Below are 20,784 nucleotides of genomic sequence, written 5' to 3'. Positions count from 1 at the left end.
TGATCAATTTCCTTGCTGTATAATATGCATGAAATTAATTTCCAACATCACACAAAATGTAACAAATCAGAAGAATGGTTTCCTACCTTGGAATATTGTGGGTGTGATGTGCTTCCATTTTTCATTTCTTTTTCATTTGTGTGGACTGCCTCTTTAAGAGAACAGATTTAACAAAAACCTGCAGGCTTTGGAAAGAGAGTGTGAACTGGCAGGAGGATTTGAAGACAGCATGATCCTGAATGAATACATTAGAAACCATGGAAATCCCAGGTGCAGAGACTATGTGACCAGCTTATTGAAGAAGCAGTGCACAGCTTTGCTTGGGGGTAATTTTAAGGAGACAGCACAGGAGCAAACAGCTCTCTGAAGAAGAAATACTGTGCTGGATTGGCCTTGGACATGGTTATTGGCAATCTGTTTGATTTCCTTCTGTTGGTTATAGGGGAATGAGACGACCACTCTGTGGCCAAAAAGAGTGAAGGTCACTTTTGTTCAACTGACCCACAAAAAGTGTTCTACTTGCAGAAGAAATACTGTGCTTGGCTAGTGACCAGAATGAGAGCGAGTTCGGCTGACCCACAAGAACGGTTCTGGAAGGTTTGTGAGCATCACTTGCTTCATGTCCCCTACATCAAAGAAGAGGGGAATAATGGTTGGCACTCGTCCAAAAAAGACATTTGATTGGAGGCACCTCACCAAGGATTTTGTGAGTTATAAACATTCTGACACCCGTGGTCTCCTTCACCTACTTCAGGAACTGCTAACTTTGTCTAAGGCCTGTGTGTCTGATCCACCTAAAGCCTGCGTATCACTTTCATCTAAGGCCTGCATATCTCAACCACCTAAACTTTGTGTGTTGTATCCATCTTAGGTCTATATGTTGCATCAATTTCAAGCATACATGTCACCACTGAATTTCCGAAAATGAACTTTGAACTGCTTTTCGAGAATTGGGCCTTGAGCTTTGGTGGCTTTGGGTGTTCCACACACATCAGTATTTTGGTGGCTAGTTGGGGGTTGTTAGATAAGAGCAGATAAGTTTAGTTAAGTTTAGATAAATGTAAATAAATTAGATTAGGTGTTATATCATTGTTGATAAATAATTAAAAATATTATTTTAAATATAACACCGTCTGGGCTAATTTTTGTCGCTGCTGTCTAGTACATAACATAGAGAACTTCTGAAAATCTTGACCTGACAAGGTGGATTTGATATTTCCACTTAAAGAAGGATCGAGAACTATGGTTCACTTTTGAAAACAATCTTATACAGAGATTTGCAGGGCATTGGGGTCGCTTCCTGAAAGAGTGGCAGAAGCAGAATTTCTGGAGAGTTGTAAGGAAGAGATTGATAAAACTTGACAAGCTGGGGTTGAAACCATCATAGAACAGGCTTGAGGGGCCAACTCCTGCTTACAATTTTTATGATCACATGTGCATAGCATGGTTCTCATGGGACATGCTACATCAAGGGACAGGGCAGATTCGATCATTTATAGAAGTGCCAACTCAAAAATATAAGCTGTGCATGCACCTTTAATGGAGGGTAGGATATCATGTTGTTGGAGACTGATATTTTTATGGCTCCTCACCCACCCCAGAAAGTCTGACATCTCAACCACTGGAAATAGCAGGCTGAAGCTTTTCTTCTTTTTAACTTACTCTGAGCAAGTCTTATTCCTCCCGTGAAGTCCCACTCTTGTTACCCAGCCCCATGCAACTTCTGAAATGCCTAGCACGCTTTCATGCTGCAAAAGATAACTTTCCTGCTGCCCTCCAGTAGATTCTGTGCAGAAGCATGCTGCGCGAACAAAAGATTACAAAATGGACTACAAAGTAGAATTTTTAGTCCATATATTTTAAAATAAAGCAGGGTTCAATAGTTCCCAGAATGTGAATCAAATCAAAATGAAGTTACTAGTAGCAACAAGGTGTTAGAAGAGCACGAGGGAGGCTGATTAATAAGTACCAGATGAGCAATGGGGCAGAAACTAATATAACAGCACAAAGTGAGCATAGGACAGGGAGTGACAGCAACGTACAGTGTTGGGGGTGGGGGGGGGGGTGGGGGGGGGGAAGGTCTTGTGAAGTCAGCGAGTGTGAAAGTTGAAGAGTATAGAACCTCAGCAGCTTTGGAGTTGAAGATACTAAGGATTATCAAAAATCAGGTAGGAATTTGTGTTGAAAAGAAATTCAAAAGATGTGAATGACTTCAACAGATCATCTTTTCTGCAGTTTGGTGTGTATTTGACATGAGAGAATTAAAAATGCTTACTGTTCGAGTTCAATGATATTTGTCTATTAGTCTTTGGTTTGATAGTAAGCTAGAAACCTCCTTCAAAAAAGACTAAATAACTGATTTTTTTTTACCCTGGGTCACTGTGGTAGGAAGATCCACAAATTTGGAAGATTTTAACCACATTTCCTCCACCCCCATATTATTTCTGTATTGACCTTTGCCCAAAACTGGAGGTGTTGGGGGTTGGTGAGTGGAGGGGGGGGGAGTTGGGGGTGGCGGGATGGTGGGAGGGAACCATTATCATGAGATGAGAGCGGAGCTTTGTAAGGGTCTTTTTGCTGGGGAAGAGCCGCAGAAAGGGTTTCAGCAAGGAAAGTTGGGATCAGTATAGCATTCACACTGTTGTCAGCTTACAGGGCCCTGCAAGTGCAGAAGAATACGCACCTGCTGTTAGTTTTCAGAGGTTAGGAAATCTTCCTACATTGGATTTGAGGATTTGTGGAGATGTGGAGAGAATTTCCATAAAATCATAATCCAGAAATCATAGATCCCATCCTTCTAGGTTAGAGATGAAGAGGGTGAATATTTCTTCCTACGGCTGCCATGATGGTATTAAAACATCAATTAAAATGGTATTCTGTGGCAATACTCAGGTGAATTTTACTTGATGTATCCAGTCAACACTCTTGTGTAATATAGCTCATACCAGTTTCATGTAATTATGACTTTGTACTTTTTTTCTTTCTTCATTATCTTAATACCTCTCAGAATTATTTTCCTTCTTTACCTCCCACCCTCATTACAGCACTAATCTATATCTCAAGAGAACCCCAACTTGGTTCCAGTTCATCAATGAGGTCTCACCAGCCCCAGAACTATCTTAAATTCAAAGGAATTCGATCCCTTCCCTTGTTTATCATATCCCTCCTTGCCTCGACATATGTCTACCACCTAATTTTGGCTGCTTAAATATCAGCTATCCCAAAATCACTATTTTTGAAACAGTTACTCTTCCCAAATTCGAGCACTATACAGTGGTTTTCAATCTGTCCCCCCAAACTCACATTCCACTTTAAGTATTCCCTGTGCCATTGGGAAAAAGTTTGAAAACCATTGTTTTAATCGTACCTAATTGACTCGTTATGTGCACGGTTTCATAACTCCAAAGAAAATGAGCCAATGACAATTTTTCTCAAGCAAAATATTTCAGAAACATTTAGGTCTAGAGCAGTGATTCTCAACCTTCCCTTCCCACTCATATACCACCTTAAGCAATCCCTTACTAATCACAGAGCACTTATGACAAAGGAATTTTTTTTTAAGTGGAATGTGAGTTTAGGGGCAGCTCAAAAACCACTGGTTTAGAACTTTTTTTTATTCTCTAAAAATGAATTGCGACTCTCAGAAACTCTGTTTTGCTATTTCAGAAAAATCTGGTGAACTTCTGCTGCAGATTGATTCTTGGGAAAGAGCAGGACTGACATTGAAGACTGGATAGACTAGATTATATTTATTAGAATTCATTGTGACATATAAAATTCTGATAGAACTAGACAGGTTAGATGCAGAAAGAATTTTTCCAATGTTGGAGAAATCGAGAGCAAGTGGTCACATCTTAACGATAAGGAGTAAGCTATTTAGAACTGAGATGAAGAGAAACTTTTTCACTCAGAGTTGTTAACTCGTGGAATGCACAAAATTGTTCAGGCCAGTTAATTTAATATTTTGAAAAGAGGATTGGATGTAGCCCTTATGGCTCATGTGATCAAGGGGACTGGACAGAAAGCAGGAATGGGGTACAGAGATCTCATGATCATACGGAAGGACTTCTTGTCCATCTATTTTCTATATTTAAATGTTTCATTATGTACTTAGCCTGACACTAGTGAACTATCATGATTCCTTTTTGTAATCAAGTCTTCCTCAATCATTTTTCATTGTACTGTAAACACCTAGTATTCTGCAACTATCTGGCTAGATAGATGCCAGATAAGTGTATTTTCCAGTTGTTTGAGACTTACTCTTACAACGCCTAACTAATATACCTGCATTAAGAATACACAGTTTAAAAGACAAAAATACTAAACTGTACTTACACTGAACAAATTTAATTTGCATGTATATATAAACCTTAAAGCATTTTACTTTATTTTCAGTCATATTTTTTGAAGACATTTAACCATCGTCGCATCTCCAGGTTCCTTTCCCTCCATGGAGCCGCCCAAAAGATGAACAATAACATTATAGATAATTAATCCCTGCTCTTCCAAGTTTACAGATAAAGTCTCTGATTGGGGAAACTCTTACTAAGCAGGAATAAAGAGAATATAGAGTCACCTCAACTGAGAACAGCGGGCAAAGCCATTGCTGTTTCCAAGGCCCTCTGCTAGCTGAATATTTGCTCCCATCTTCATCAAAGGAGAATATTTACTTTTACTATTTTAAACTATTATTTTATTTTTATTTATTTTAATTTTTTTGTTTGCCAGTTGCTTGAGGCAGCTGGTTGCTTGAATTCCAGATACCAAGTGCTTTACTTACCGTTGTGCCGTTTATGATAAATTCAGTATTAATAAGGGAGTCTTGACAAAGGCTCCAAACACAAAACATTGACCGACCATTTCATTCAACACATGCTGCCTGATCCACATAGTCACTCCAGTCTTTCTTCATTTACCAAATTAATCATGGATTTTCCAAGTATAAACTCCCGGACTCCAACACCTCCTTTCCACTCCCTACCTTTCAAAATTGAGAGTCACTAGCTTCCATTATTTTCTTTCCCCATTCTTCATGCTAGTGCCCCAACTACACTTTTCCATAAACACCACTCCCTAGTCATTATTCCCTACTGCAACCCCCCCCCCCCCCAACCCCAACAGTGTGAGTACACTTATCCAGATATTCCCTGATATTTGTATCTCATTCAAGTCGTTCAGAGACATATTTGACAAATAAAATTAAGATGCTCAAAGGTGACAGGGTAACAGTCATTGTAACATTTTCAGATATTCATCTTTCTTTGGCTTGGCTTCGCGGACGAAGATTTATGGAGGGGGTAAAAAGTCCACGTCAGCTGCAGGCTCGTTTGTGGCTGACCAGTCCGATGCGGGACAGGCAGACACGATTGCAGCGGTTGCAAGGGAAAATTGGTTGGTTGGGGTTGGGTGTTGGGTTTTTCCTCCTTTGCCTTTTGTCAGTGAGGTGGGCTCTGCGGTCTTCTTCAAAGGAGGCTGCTGCCCGCCAAACTGTGAGGCGCCAAGATGCACGGTTTGAGGCGTTATCAGCCCACTGGCGGTGGTCAATGTGGCAGGCACCAAGAGATTTCTTTACGCAGTCCTTGTACCTTTTCTTTGGTGCACCTCTGTCACGGTGGCCAGTGGAGAGCTCGCCATATAATATTTATGCATAAAACTATAATTTGGATACAACTCTCAGTAAAACTAAAAAATGAACTGTGACTATTATCCTTTTCAAAACTGCTGGAACTGTTTCAATACATACTTCAGTTAGTGATTATGCTCGAGTTGAACATTTGACATGTCAGAGTTTGATAAACAGTCTATTAATGTCTCCGCATCGAGCAATAAACTGCTTAGTAAACCAAACTCTCAACTTTCAGGAAATATCAATGTTGCCTTGACTATTGCAACTTCACATTCCATTTGGTTGCAGATCTGATCATGAGGTAGTCAAATATGCTACATGAAGCCCTGAATGGGATTGTGGGAAGACAGCACTGTCCCGTTTGGGTAGAAGTTTGCACCTCACAGAAGAGGATAGAGTTAAAAGTTCAGATCATGATATTGGAGCAAAACACTTCCACAAGCAAGCTTGAAGGAGGAGAAAAACAGATCACTTCTAAGCACTCAAGGCACCTTTTTGAGATAGGACAAGTGAAAAGTTAAGAGAGTTTCTAAGGTCCTCACATGCTAACTATGACGATGCTCAATTGACACTGAATTTGCTCCCCAATGAAATCAAAGTTTGGAATGAACAAATATTAATTATGGGCTATCACCTATTGTAACCACTTGCTGATAAGATTATGGGGCTCAACTTATCACTGTTGCATGTGATAGAGATGAAGGAAATTCTCCTTTCCACGCAAGTAAATCTCTACGCCGTCAAATTTCATTCATTTCGTAAGTTCAGAAAAAATGCCTCCAACACTATCTCATTTGTAGAATTAGATGACAATGAATGTAAATGAATGTTAAAATATTCTTTAAATTCTTTCAAAATAAAACTTTTTGAAGTGCTTTGGTACATTCCACACTAGAGTATGTAGATTAGAACAAAAGATTTAGAGCAGCCATTCTCAACCTTTTTTTTTAAGCTATGGCTGCCTCAGGACTCTGCTCAAATTTTATGGGCCCCCTTCCCTGTGAAGCAGTCAAGCTTGGTTGGCTCCTTCCTTATTTATCTCCTACCAATGACATAAAAAATATTTTATGAGTTCAGTCCATGGCCCCCTTAAATGTGCTGCGGCCCGCAGTGGGGGTTATATAGTCCCCATTGAGAATAGCTGGTTTATAGAGTTACTAGCCAACAATAATTTATACGAAAAGGATTACTTTTATGAATTTAGCCAAGAATAGTAGTTACCATATTTCCTATTTTGAGCAAAATGAGAAACCTACATGAATTGTGAACTTCTTAATTTAAAAACTGGAAGCAGTTAAAACCCTGCAGCAACTGTGATGCTTCAGATCAAACCTGCATCAGTTAATTGTTACTGTCACTCATTTTAAGCATTGAATGTGGTGCTGTGATTTAGCAGGTTACCAATAAATGGTAAAATCTTGGCATTCAATCTGCTTTGTTGCTTTGGAGCTCCCTATGACTGTTTTTAAGTGTTTCCTTCCCAAAATTGGCACCGGGTAACAAAGCATCTTCTTTAATCGCCTTGATTAAATCCTAAACAAGTATTCAAAATTTGGCATATTTCAAGATAAATTACCAAGGAGCACCAAACTGAATAATCCAGAATTGTAACAGTTTGCACTAGATTTTCAGTGAGAAGTGTAGAATAGCAGAATCTTCTGTTGAAAATCCAAAAACTACATTAGATGAAGGAACAATTTAAAAATAAACAGAAAAAGCTGGGACACTCAAATTGAGTAGGTTAATTGACTACAATAAATTGCCCATAGTGTGTAGGTGAATCATGGAATCCAATGAAAGGAGGGTGGGAGTTGATGAGAAGATATGGAGAAAAAAAATCTGAGATTAATGCAGGTTTAGTGTTAAATAAGTGGTCACTGAACAAAGGCCATAGAACTGGTTTCTGTGCTGACTGATGAAAACTCTTGAGTTTGTCAGAGAAGAGTTTTGCATTCTATGACCTTTGGCTTTATTTTACATCCATTAGAACATCAGAAGTGTGAATGTTCATCAATGATTTCCCAAATTTAAATCCACTCTCAATTCTCAGTAAATATACAAGATCATGTTTGCATGCAAGAAGACAAAGATAATATTCAGGGATAAGACTCATGCCATAAAATGGAAGTTTAATTGCACACCCCAGAATGGGACTGTCACCATTGACAAGAATCACATTTGTATATTGAGACTACAAGAGGGCAAAACCTGAAGTGCGTCAAGAGATCCCACGAGTGCGGGTCTGCGCCCAAGAGGGCGGTGCCTATTAATTGGCAGCAGCCATGAGGGGCTGCAGACTCCAGGGAAGCAGAGGACTGGAGCAGGGCTCCAGAGGATGGGAAGATCATGCATCATCTGAGAGGGAGAAGCAGAGGAGATGATTCGTGGTGATGGTGACCATGGTGGCGGATCAGTAAAGGGGCTCTGTGGCTGAGGACCAGCGCTGCGGTGGCTTGAGGCAAGGAACCTGTGGAAGCTGTGGGCTGCTGGAGACTGCTGTTGGGAGACTCGCAACGGGCCGTGGACTGCCTCGAGCTGGCTGGCGGTGCACCAGACTTTAGAACCGAGAAGCGAGGAGGTGCCAAGGGTGCTGAAAGATTCCTGACTGTGACAGAGGTTCAGATCTGGAGCTCGGGTTACCAATGGCTTGAACTGGACTCTGAGTGGCTATGGGGGCTGCGGAAGTGCTGGAGGCGAATCTACAGATGCTCGGTAATTATGGGAGGACTCACTTTTGCTTCTCTCTCTCTCTGACTGACTGCAAGTCTGATGGTAACAACTGTAAGAGGCACTTAGGCAATTCCTGCTGGTGGCGAATCTGTCTGCCTTGCAATCTTTCTTTTGCTTGGCTTCGCGGACGAAGATTTATGGAGGGGGTAAATGTCCACGTCAGCTGCAGGCTCGTTTGTGGCTGATAAGTCCGATGTGGGACAGGCAAACACGGTTGCAGCGGTAAATTTATTGGTTGGGGTTGGGTGTTGGGTTTTTCCTCCTTTGTCTTTTGTCAGTGAGATGGGCTCTGCGGTCTTCTTCAAAGAAGGCAGAGGGCAGGAACAAAATAGAATACTCTCTTGCCTGGATGTTTGTAACTCCAATTCATGTATCTTGGCATCACTGAGGTCAAACTAGATGGATTGATAGCATCCCTTCAAACCCCCTCTAGACATTCACTTCCAGAGCACCAAGCTTGTATACTATCTATAAAATCCTCTGGACATCTCTGACAATACTTCTTGAACTCATACAACCTACTACTCAAAAGTACAAGGGCAGCAGACACTTACCTGCAAGTTCCCTCAAAGTCAAACATCATCCTAACTTAAAAGTATATTGCTATTTCCTCATTTCCAGTCGGTCCAAATCCTGAAACTACATTCTTAAGAATTGCAACAATACAAAAAATGTAACTTGCCTGTGACTATGTCCTGAAAAATGAACAAAAGTTTCTTATTTTTTAACCAACAATATTTAGTGTTTATCCGCAATGTAATTTTCAACAATGAACCCATAGAAATCCTGTGACCAAGAATTTCCATGAAAGTTTCTCTCTTAAAATTGTGTTATATTACATTTCTGTTTTATTATATGACAGTAAATAGTATCCAATCTGTTCTAAAACTTTTTTTCTGCTTCAGTACATCTAGATATATGTCTCAGTGCATGGGATTGTTTCCTTCATTTGTTCAAGGAACATAAAAACAGAAGATTAAACAAGAACTTTATAGAAATCTGGACACACCCTGAGTAGAGATAGCGACCTTTAGCTGACAAATTAAAGTAAGAACTTAATAGCACTGGACAAAAATCCAAATATTAGCAGGACTGAAGAATCTCAGCTCAGACAAAAGATCAGATTGGCTTGATATATATTCTTTGCTCAGAGGGGACATTGATAAGATTTAATTGACTTGTATAAATGGGATGAATAGTGGATGGGATAAAATTATATATTTTTTTAGCAGGAAATCAATAACTAAGTGAATATATTTACTTATTGGTGGAAGGATAATTCAGAAGATGATGAGAATTTTTAACCAGACAATGGTGGGGGTTGGAACTCAATATTGAAATGATGGTTTGGGTAGAATCTTCACTGAAATTAAATAAACCAGTCATCTTGTAAAATACAAGGATATAGGCCACAAGATGGAAAACAGGATCAAGCAGATTAGTTTTCTTCAAGTTCAAGAAGACAGGAATTATTTATTTATCTGAAGCTGTGACCGGTACCAAAAGTTTCATCCTTCACATTTTTCCCTTCAAACTTGAATGCAAGCAACCTCATTTATTTTAGTTTCATTGAGCTGTTGGACTGTCCCTATCCCTCATTCAACAAATTCAATTCATTTTGATAAATCTCATTACATACTCTGTACAGGACAAATGAGCCAAGCCTGTTAATGTTTTAATACCTTCACATTTGTTTTTGTGGAATTTCTTTCTATTCTATTCTGCTCCATTTATTTCCAGTCAACAAAATTTCCTGTTTTTGGGAAAATATATTTTTCTCAACTTTTAATATAGGTGGTGGTAACAAGTGCGGGGGTGGGGGGGGCATGCAACTTGTATTTTTCTGGGTGAACTCACAAAGTAAAATCTAATTAACCTGTGCTACTTGATTAAGTGTCTGATGAGTTTAGGTATTGCTAGAGGAAACAATTCTGATCTTAAACATTTACATTAGGAGACTATAACTACAGAACATCTAGTGATTCAATATTCTTCAAACCAATAATACCAATTTTAAAAGAATTGCAGAAGGATACAATTTTGTGAGCACAAATTCTATGAGTCCAGATAAATGTTCAGCAGGAAGCCAAAATGTCTTTTTCATGGCAATAAAATCAACACGCTTCCTTTCAAAACCCGCAGAATCTGAACTACAATGAACTGATTGGATTTTTTTCTGCAGAGTGACCTTCAGCCATATTGTTTTGTAATCTTGTAAAATGACATCGTGAAGAACAATCAAAATTAGACCTGCCCACAAAAATCACAGAGAGCCTCTCTATGATATGCCCTTGAATTAACCCAAACTGCTCAGAGGTAAGACACGTTTATATTTTTGGGATAATTAGAAAACTTTAAAAGTTAAGCGTTTGTTTAAAAAAATAAATATGCAAGATTTTTTATAGAGATATCTTAAAAATATTTTTAAAATATATTCACTGCACTTCAAACCAGTTGCAAAATCTTTAGAGTCAGTTATTTCTGTAAAGTTTTGAGCCATTAGCACAGATTAATGGTTTCTTGCTGATTTGGGCTTTGGAGAGTTGCCAATAGAGTTGTGTCAAATCATTGACTGAAATTTCGGAATATCCAAGTTAACACGATGCAAGTGCAGAATTCCCAAAGTTAATGCCAGTTTTGTGGCAGAATCTCAATGAACACCTGCAGATTTGTCAATCTTACTGTTCCAGAGTTTAGGTCATCATATAAAGAAGTGACTTGCTCAACATCAGACGGGGCAGGTAAGAGTCAGCCACACTGCTCTGGAATCACATTTCCGACCAGGTAACAAAACAAAAATTGCTTTTGGCTAAATTGTCTTTGATGGAATTTTATAACAATGTGTAGTTTCATTGTATCCATTTTGATTATATATTATTTAAATTTAAATTTGGTATTTGCCATTAAAACTCTTGCTTCTGAATCATTATTCACATCCTCTGTATTATGTAGTGACTGAATCACAATCTGAGCAGTTCTAATCTGAAAATTGGTGTCCTGTGTTTGATGGGTTGCTTTTTTTGGTGGTGGCGGGGGGGGGGGGGTGGGGGGGGGGAGCAGCAGAGAATTGTGGTTGGATTCAATTTTCATACACTTCAGGTCTACATGAAACCTAGCAAGTTGTCCTTAAAACAAAATGCTGCACTCAGCAGGTCTAGCAACAACAGTAAAGAGTAATGTTTCAGGTTGAAGACTCTTTGTAAGAAAACATTTGTTTGTTGCTAACCTATCCTCAGAGTGGCAACAGTCGTCTCTTAACAAAAGAAAATGTCAGAGATGGACCATATGAAAAAGAATACAGATGGATATTGGCAGCAAGAATGACGATCTGAACTCTGTACTAGTCCAGGAAGCATTTTTTTGTTATTATCTTTAAAGTAACTTATGGTCACTAATTTTAGAGAGAGAGAGAGAGATCACTTGTTTAAATGCCAAATGTAAACACGAGATGTGAATGCATTACAAATAGGCAAGTATCTCAGAACACAGAACAGAATATGCTTAATATAACAGGATCTTTTAAACTTGAGGTAAATATCTTGACACGACGAACCAAAATAAAAGGAAATTTTATTACTTAAATATGAGATGAAACAAAATGTTGACTTTGAAAGTTTAATAGAGAACAGCTAGTTTAGTTCTCCCAAGTTATTTCTTCACAATATCAGTAAATCTTTTATCTTAATGGTTTCAGATAGGCACATGATGCCAGGTGTCTGACAGCAGCAACAATATTTCAAGCTCATTTTTGTTCGGAAAGCATGCAGTAAGGATCTACATCTTTCAAGTGAAAGCTTCTGAGTTCCACCATGGCCAACATTGCCATACAACTGGTAGCCTTGATTGTCTGCATAATTGGTATGATTGGGACATTGTCTGCTACTATCATGCCACAGTGGAGTATCACAGCTCATGTTGGATCAAACGTTGTCACTGCTATTGTTTACATGAAAGGGTTGTGGTGGGCATGTGCCATATTCAGTACTGGTGTCTTTCAGTGCGAAACTTATAACTCTGTCCTGGAACTGCCAACAGATCTTCAGGCTGCTCGAGCCATGATGGTCATCTCGGTTGCACTCTCAATGCTTGCCATAACAATTTCAGTAGTTGGCATGAAGTGTACTGTGTGTGCCAAGGATTCTCCAATAAAGGACAAGATTGCTGGAACTGGAGGAATCTTCTTTATCATAGCTGGTTTGATGGGCTTGATACCTGTAGCATGGACAATGAATGAAGTGATAATGGAGTTCCACAACCCCTTAATTCCGGGTGACCTCAAGTATGAAATTGGTGAGTCCTTGTACCTTGGGGTCGTTGCTGCCGGATTGACAATCATTGGTGGAGTGATGCTGTCCCTGTCATTTATAGGTAGGAAACCTGGGCCCTTCGGTAGGCGACCAATGTCTTACCAGAATCCTACAGCAAACCGTTCTGTTCCACCAACATCAGCTCCTTCTCTTCATTCAAAAGCAGCAAAATCAGAATTCAACTCTTACAATCTGACTGGTTACGTGTAGATTCAGTTGTGTTCAGTGTCAATGTGGGATTCACAGTAAAATTACCGAAAGGAGTCATTATTAAGATGATTTCTAATAAAATTATTCTCTGAAAGAATAATTCATACCTAGCTGTCAAGACCTCAGTAAAACAATGATGATAAATATAATTTTAAAGATATAGTGGGGGGGGGGGTAAAAAAAAAAAGAAGCATGTAAATTATAATTTTTAATCAAATATTGATTCATCATTTTTAAGTAGAAGTGAAACTGGTTGGCTAGAATGAAACTTATAAAACAATTCCTTTCTCCTTTTCTTGCAAGTCATTTTCTGATGAAAAGATACTGCTTGAGATGTTTAGGGGTCCCAACCAATTTTAAAAATAGCTTTTGTGCCTAAAAATGATCACAGAATAAATGAATTTAATTTTTCCAAGAAAAAAAAGATTTTGATACAGATTTTCCATCAAGGTGCATTTTTTGGATGAATGTGGAGATGCGTTTCTAAAATTGGATTTTCTTTTAGATGTCACAATGACATAGGACTTACATTTTTCCAAAGGCACTTATTAAAATCATGGATTCAAAAAGTCAACATGGCTCAAAGTTTCTCTCTCGGGTTCAGTAGCTTTTTACCTCCGCTGCATTTACAAGATGACATCTATAAATAATTAATGCCCACTGTTTACAACAATTCTAATTAATTTTAGTTGCTATCCCCTGGAAAAAAATCCTGAATTTGTATGCTTTAATATTTTATCATAACATGATACCACTCGATGTTTGTGCATTTATACACCCTGAAGTGTAGATTAAAAGTTAATATCAGGATCACAGCAAACTCCATAATTGTACTACTCTACCAAGCCCAGTTACTCAGCCTTGCCTGTTCCTTAATATTACCTCAGTTTAATTATTTGTTTGACCATTCACCCCTTAATTTGGAACATCATTTTAAAAATGCAATGCAGGAAACTAACATTAAATATTAATTAATTTCGCCACTTCAATAATTCACAGAAAATCTTAAAAATGCCTTCAACTGTTGTTAAAAGTAGGCTTATTTTTCAGTACAAAATAATTATTTTGTATAGTCATTTGATATCTGAGTTGAGTGGAATAGTATTTCACTTTGATGGAAGAGTTGAATAGTGTGGTATCTTGGAAAGTAGGATAACATTTATAACTTACATTTATCACAGATTACAAAAGTGGCATTGTAAACCTTGCCATTTGTTCAGTCTGCAAGTAACCTTCATATTTACGAATGCGTCATGCAGCCTTCCACATTCAGGTCTAAAACCACAATACCTAGGAGCAGGATTAGACCATTCAGCCCATTGAGTCTGCTTCACCATTCAAATCATGGCTGATGCACTTTGCCTTTCAGCCCCATTCTCCTGCCTCCTCTCCATAACCTTTTACGCCCCTACTAATCAAGGAGCCATCAACCTCTGCTTTAAATATACGTAGTGACTTGGCCTCCGCAGCATTACATCTTTGCCTTTATATTCGAGTCTTCTTGAAATGAATACTAACATTATATTTGCCCACCTTACTAGCAACCTGCAAATTAACCTTTATGAAATCCTGCTCTTGGACTCCCAAGCCCATTGGACCTCTGTTTTCTGAATTTTCTCTCCATTGAGAAAATAGTTTACTTTTTACTCCTTCTACCAAAGGGACACTTCCCTTATGCTGTATTCTATCTGCTACTTCTTTCCCCATTCTCCCAACCTGATTTCTTTTCTCCTAATTTGGCTGATCTCATTTGGTAGCTTGAATGTTCTAAATTTAGCTGAGAAATGATCAACAAGACTCCTATGATCACCACCCATTTTTTCCCCTGAAAACAAACAAATTTTTAACAGATTAGCTGAATAGTCTGATAGTGCCAGAGCCACAGCAAGTGTTGATACATGGAAATACTCTCAGCTATGTGCTTTTTTGAATAAAATATAGCATTTGTTACCTATATTTTATACTAACTAAAGGGTAGTTGGGTAGTAATCAGTGTAATTATTAAACTAGTAACATCCATTGATTAAGATGAGCCACTGGAAATTGTTCAGGTTTTCCACTGGGCTTTGTAGTGACAGAATACTGTCAAAACAAAATAAATGTTCTCAGGGCCCTATCATGCCATGTACAGTTCTTAATGACTGCCTGCTCCACTGTTGCTTCTCAGGAATTCCTATGTCAGAGTGACATGTGCTGACTGCTCAACCAATAATATTTGGCTAATACACCATTGTCTTCGACTCAATCCATCACTGGAAACAAAGAAGCATAATAATGATAAATTGAATTTGGTCATTATGTAGAGTTCTCTCACAAAGTAGTATCTTGGCATGTTTCCATTCTGTTACATTCCAAAACCACACATGGAATGCTCGATTTTCTCCAGGAGTGGGCCAGCTTAAGATTCCCCACTTTTGTTATTGAGAAACTGAATGCCTCCCTACTATGTTTTTAATGTTTGTACCGATCTTTAAAAAAGGTTTATGGTAAAAGAAACAAGGGCATTCAATACAGAATATGCATTATCAAGTCTTCAGCAAAGCATATGTCTCCAGTTCTTAAAGGTTTTCTGGACATCAAGAACATGACTGGTTTAAGTCTGTTCAAAGATTAGGAGTCTATGTCAATTTACTTTTTGTACTCTGATCTTTTTATATAAGATTTGATTTTGAATTATTGAAAAATAACACTATTTTTTTTCTCGGCATAAGAAAAATGCTCCAAGATATTAGCTTAAGAACATTTTTAAAAAGATGCAAATCACTATTCTATTAAAGCCTTGTAAATTGCAAAGTACTGTTTATGATTATTTTTGAGTTACAACTTCGTATGCTTTACATTTTTTTCTGACAATTTTCCTCAAATTATAAATTTTAAAAAATGTAAAATGTCATTGCAATTGTTATTTACCAATCAACATTTACTGGGAATAAAATATTCAAAAAACAGTCAATGTCTTACACTTGTATCATTGATGAAGATATCTGAAATGAATTCAGGTTTATTAAATCTGCTTTGATTACTACGGTGCTATCATAAAGCCTTTTTATGGTGAAATCCCACATTAGATCTATCTCCAGTTTAAAAAAAAGGTGATTTTACCTTTTATGCTAATGTACTATAAGGCGGATCCCACAATCTCTTTATGGATAGCTGAGTGAGGAGCCGGCTTCCAGAACGGAGGAAGACGGGGGTGAGTGGTGCAGTAGCATCGCCCGCCACAGTGACATCAAACTTACACGCCGAGAAGGGAAAGAGGCTTATACTCGACAAAGGCGACTGAAGAGCAGGTAAGAGTGCTAGTGGAGATCTGTGCAGTCTTAGGACTCAGACAGATCTTCTGCTCAACGTAATTGCCACAATTAACCATATGGGTTTTTTAAAATTCACGCTCCTGGGTCGCGGGCTGACAGCATTATTGCTACGTCATCAGCCCTCCCCTTTGCAACTACATTCCACCTTTAAACATAGAGCAATTTCAGCAATTTATCTGCCTTTGGACCTTTTATGGAGGTAAGTGCAGCAATGTAATGACAGAGAATCAATAGTGTAACGCCGCCTTGAAGGCAACTAAAGGAAAAGAAAGTTGAACTTACCTTTTTATGGAGAAGGCCTACAAGGTGGATCCAGCATTGCTTTCTCACTGGGGAGCCATCTTCCGGAGCTGCAGTAGGCGGGGCGAGAGGTGCAGTTGTGCCACTCGTCACCATGATGTCAGCCATATGCGCTGAGAGGGAAAAGAATAGGCAAGAGCACTGAGGGAAATCTGCTCAAGGAGTCTTAGGACACAGGCAGATCTCCTGCGCAATGTGATTTGTTATATTAAATTTTTAAAATCCCGCTCCGGGTCACGGGCTGATGACATCATCAAGACATCATCAGCCCACCCCTTTGTAGCCTTTTCAGTGGCATTGCCTTCATGGAGAAATTGAACCAATTCACTTCACCTCTAACTCTACACCCCCCCCCCCCCGCCCCCCCCAGGCGGATCAGAATCTGCTTCCTGAATCCGCACTCAGAGCTTTTATCCAGGTAAGTTAAGGCAGAGAATATCCACCTTTACATTTACATTTTTTTTTAAACTATAAAAAGGCCTTTACTTTATTTTTAAACTACAAAAAGGCCTTCTGTCTTTACATTCACCGTTTTTTCCTCTATAAAAGGGCCTTTAATAGGTTTGCAGTCTGTGTAAACACATTGAATCATGGGATTTGAAGCTTTATTTACCTTGCAGTGGCATGCTTTGGTTTGATTTCAGGTAGGTTTGTTTTGAGTGGATCACAAATTAATGACAGTAATTATACTGGGGATTGGAGTGTGGGCTGGCACCACATGGCAGAGTGGGATCAATGGGTCAAATGGACTTCTGCTCCTATTTGTATATCATATGCTCTTTAGGTATTCCCAATCCCACAAAAGTCTCTACTCTATCAGTCAGACCAGCCCATATCACATAGACTTTGGTGGCCTGGCTTCACACAGAAATGATATCACAGGTTATGAAGTCTGACTACCCTCAGGATATGGGTGGCCTCACTTTGTATTCTGAAGTGATTAAACTGTGGAAGGCCTTTTCTGGCAGGTTGAGTGGATTGACTGCACAAGAATATGCTCATACAGGTACAGCAGTTAAATCTAATGAAACTTAAATCTTTGAACAGAACATTTTGAAAAAAGCACACCAGGCAAAATTGATGAAAGATACAGGGCTAATATTTAACATCTGCGATGGCAGAACTAGTTGGATGAAAAATCAATGACCCAAAATTTTGTTTATTTTGCATTTCAGATACCATCGACGATATTTATTTGTTTTGTGCATTATATCAAAGAAATACAGGATCCAGCAATCAAATGGCTGGAGAATAAGCTGCAGCATCAAGTAGATGCTAAGATGGCATTATCTGGCACTTAAGTTCAAGGTTTAATCTATGCAATTCACTTGATGTTCAGATGCAGAGAGATGGTCAGAGCAGCACTAGCATGTGTGTATGATATTAAATACAGCTCAGAATGAACTCACTTTACAAATTCCAAGTGGTGTTGGAGAAGTTGCATACTTTTAGGTAAGAGTAGACAGAATGTGAGCTGTACTTTTTCTGTACATTTGTGCCAGTAGAAAGGAGCCCAAGCTTCTAGAGGTCATTTGCAAAAATGAAAATTTTTTAAGAACTACAGATGCTGGAGGTCAAAGATAAAAATGGAAAACTGGAAATGCTCCTCACGAAACTTCACAATCTAACTTCATGATTCAGAATTGTGCCACAGGGAATCATACCCTTTGGCCCAACTTGTCCTATGCCAACCAAATGGCACTATCTGTAAGGTGTTTGTACGTTCTCCCCGTGTCTGCGTGGGTTTTCCACGGGGGATGCAGTTTCCTCCCATTGTTCGAAATGTACCAGGGGTGTAAGTTAATTGGGTGTAAAATTTGACAGCACGGACTCATGGGCTGAAATGGCCTGTTACCATGCATAAGCTTCTCCTACAGAAACTCAAGCAAGAAAAAACCCTCTTTCTACTAAAACCCTGGGTACACTATTGCCTGCAGGTTCCATTCCAAGTCATATGCCATGCTAACCTGAAAATACATTACAAAACGGGAACTCTGCCCAACAGCTCTCTCCAGGTGTGATGAGCAGTTCATGGTGTTTTATTATCACCCTCTCAAGGCCAGTTTTATTGGACAACAACATGTTGTCCTTAGTAGCATTGCCCATATACCTGCAAAAATAAAATGAATACAAATTTTCTTACTTACAGCACTTACTAGTCCAAGAACTTTACAATTTTAATCTTCAACTTCAGACCAATTAAAATGATTATTGCTGGAACCCATTAGATTTTTTTTTAATTATAGGTCATGGAGCCAGGAAGTTGTACAGCACAGAAACAGGTCCTTTGGCCAAGTCTGTCCAAGCCTACCTACACCGATTCCGTTTGCCCTGATCCAGCTTGGTTCATTCTGCTCCTGTCCTATTTAAATGGCTTTTACCTATCACCCATGGAAAAAGACTAATTCACAGATGCGCTGGAGAAACTTAGTGGGTCATACAGTATCCAAAGGAAGTGAAGGGTATCCAAGGTTTTGGGCTTGGTGCTTTGTCAGGTATATCTATATATCCATATACCTGATGGAAGTCCCAGACTCAAAACCTTGGCTCCCCTTTGCTTCCCGAGAATGCTGCATGACCTGCTGAGTTTGTCTACCATGTTCGTGTACTGCATTCAATCCCATGCTTTCTAATGTGACCACATCTGTCCTTTAGGGTGAGTAGAACTGTCTGTAAGTGTGTCCTGACCAATGTTTTGTGCAGCTTTAACATGACATTCAAAATCATGCCTGGGCCTGTGAACGATAAGAATAATGAATGCCTTCCTCACTACTCTATCCACCTATGTTGTTATTTTCAAGAAGCTACAAATTTCAGCCTAAAGTCGTTCTGTACATCAATATTCCTGATGTTCATGCCATTTACTGTACATGCCCTATTAGTATTCAACCTTCATATTCGCCCAGATTAAATTCTATCGCCAACTGCTCCACAGCTCTTCAAACTGCAATCATGAAGAAGGCTTGTCAACAGCAATTCTTTGTGAGGAGTTTTAGGAGATTCATTATGTTACTGAAGACTCTTGGAAACCTCTACAGGTGTACTGTGGAGAGTATTCTGCCTGGTCCATTACTGCCAATGTCCAGGACAAGTAAAAACTCCAGAGGCTTGTTAACTCGGCCTCCAACATCATAGGCATCAGTCTTCATTCAATCGAGGACATCTACAAGAGGCTGCACCTCAAGAAAGCAACTTTAATCCTCAAGAACCTCCACCACCCAGCCCATACCCTCTTCACTCTGCCACCATCGAGGAAAAAGGTACAGGAGCCTGAAGACGAGCACTCAGCAGCACAAGGACAGCTTCTTCCCCTCCGCCATCAGATTCCGAATGAACAATGAACCATAAATACTATCTTAATTTGTCTTTTTCTTTATCTTGCACTATTTTCATTTACTTTGAAAGGTGTGATGCTGCCACAAAACAATGAATTTCGTGACATGTTGATGTCAATACATTCTGATTCAGAACCACTTTGGTGAAGCCCTTTCACTAAATTGTAATAATTAGCAAATATTCCATATGGAGAGGAAAGGGTTAATGAATATAAAGTCACAGACAAAGAACAAAGAGAATCAGAGAATATGTTGTAATTGCAGAGAACTCTGTACACTAGTCCGTTTTGGAATATGAGGGCATTTATTGGGTCCAATTCAATGAAATTTTTAAAAATCCATGCACATTCCCTTTTCTCATACTTCCTCACAATAGAAGCAAACCACTCGGTTAGATCTCAGAACTATTCCAACAATCCCATTCTCCCACCAATAACTTATTCTCTCTCACACACTCTTATCAGCTTCAGCTTAATCTCCCTACCACTCATCCACCAATCAGAATTTTTTTGAAGGAGATGGGAGGAAACCAGATTCCACCCTTCCACAACCTCACCCCAAAAGAAATAGCACGCAGTCACAGAGAAAATATGCAAACCCTATAGGTCAGGATTTAACTCTGATCAATGGAACGGCGAGACAGCAGTAACACCATTGTGCTACTCGAGCGTGAAGGAAATATGTGGTCAGGCACATAGAAAACTGGTTGTCAAATCATTTTATTTGAGGAAGGAAACCCTTAGGAGCCATCTTTACTAGCAGAGGAAAATACACAACAGCACAAATACTACAGGAACATTTTCATTGTAAATAATTTTAAGGGGGGTTAAAAAACAAGGAAAGCTTAGTTTAAAAAAAAAGACACTATTCAAACAAAGGCAAAGGAAATTTGCTAAATTTTTAGCAAATATCGAGTAAATTCCAGCAGGAGCTTTGACATCGCCTGCAGGAGATTACTCTTC

At 39.0% G+C, this 20,784-nt stretch overlaps 1 protein-coding gene across 2 annotated transcripts; it reads left to right on the top strand.

Moving 5' to 3' along the window:
- Window positions 1-2,083: 2,083 nt before the first annotated feature.
- On the top strand, window positions 2,084-15,715 carry cldn2 (claudin 2). 2 transcript variants are annotated; one of them, XM_069893169.1, is made up of 3 exons: window positions 2,084-2,168; window positions 10,539-10,672; window positions 12,051-15,715. In XM_069893169.1, exon 3 carries the CDS (start codon window positions 12,166-12,168, stop codon window positions 12,871-12,873), a length of 708 nt encoding a protein of 235 aa, XP_069749270.1. In that variant the 5' UTR covers window positions 2,084-2,168; window positions 10,539-10,672; window positions 12,051-12,165; the 3' UTR covers window positions 12,874-15,715. The 2 variants fall into 2 exon arrangements, with proteins under 2 accessions (XP_069749270.1, XP_069749272.1); XM_069893171.1 differs by lacking the exons at window positions 2,084-2,168; window positions 10,539-10,672 and adding an exon at window positions 10,886-11,140.
- The last annotated feature ends 5,069 nt before the right edge of the window (window positions 15,716-20,784 follow it).

This window comes from Narcine bancroftii, chromosome 8, assembly GCF_036971445.1.
Source record: "Narcine bancroftii isolate sNarBan1 chromosome 8, sNarBan1.hap1, whole genome shotgun sequence".
NCBI classification, from domain to species: domain Eukaryota; kingdom Metazoa; phylum Chordata; class Chondrichthyes; order Torpediniformes; family Narcinidae; genus Narcine; species Narcine bancroftii.
Note: the sequence above shows the minus strand (reverse complement) of the source record. Positions and strands in the feature narration are given on the sequence as shown.

Excerpts from the sequence above, each read along its gene's own strand:
- cldn2 (XM_069893169.1), top strand. The coding sequence starts at position 12,166 with ATGGCCAACATTGCCATACAACTGGTAGCCTTGATTGTCTGCATAATT.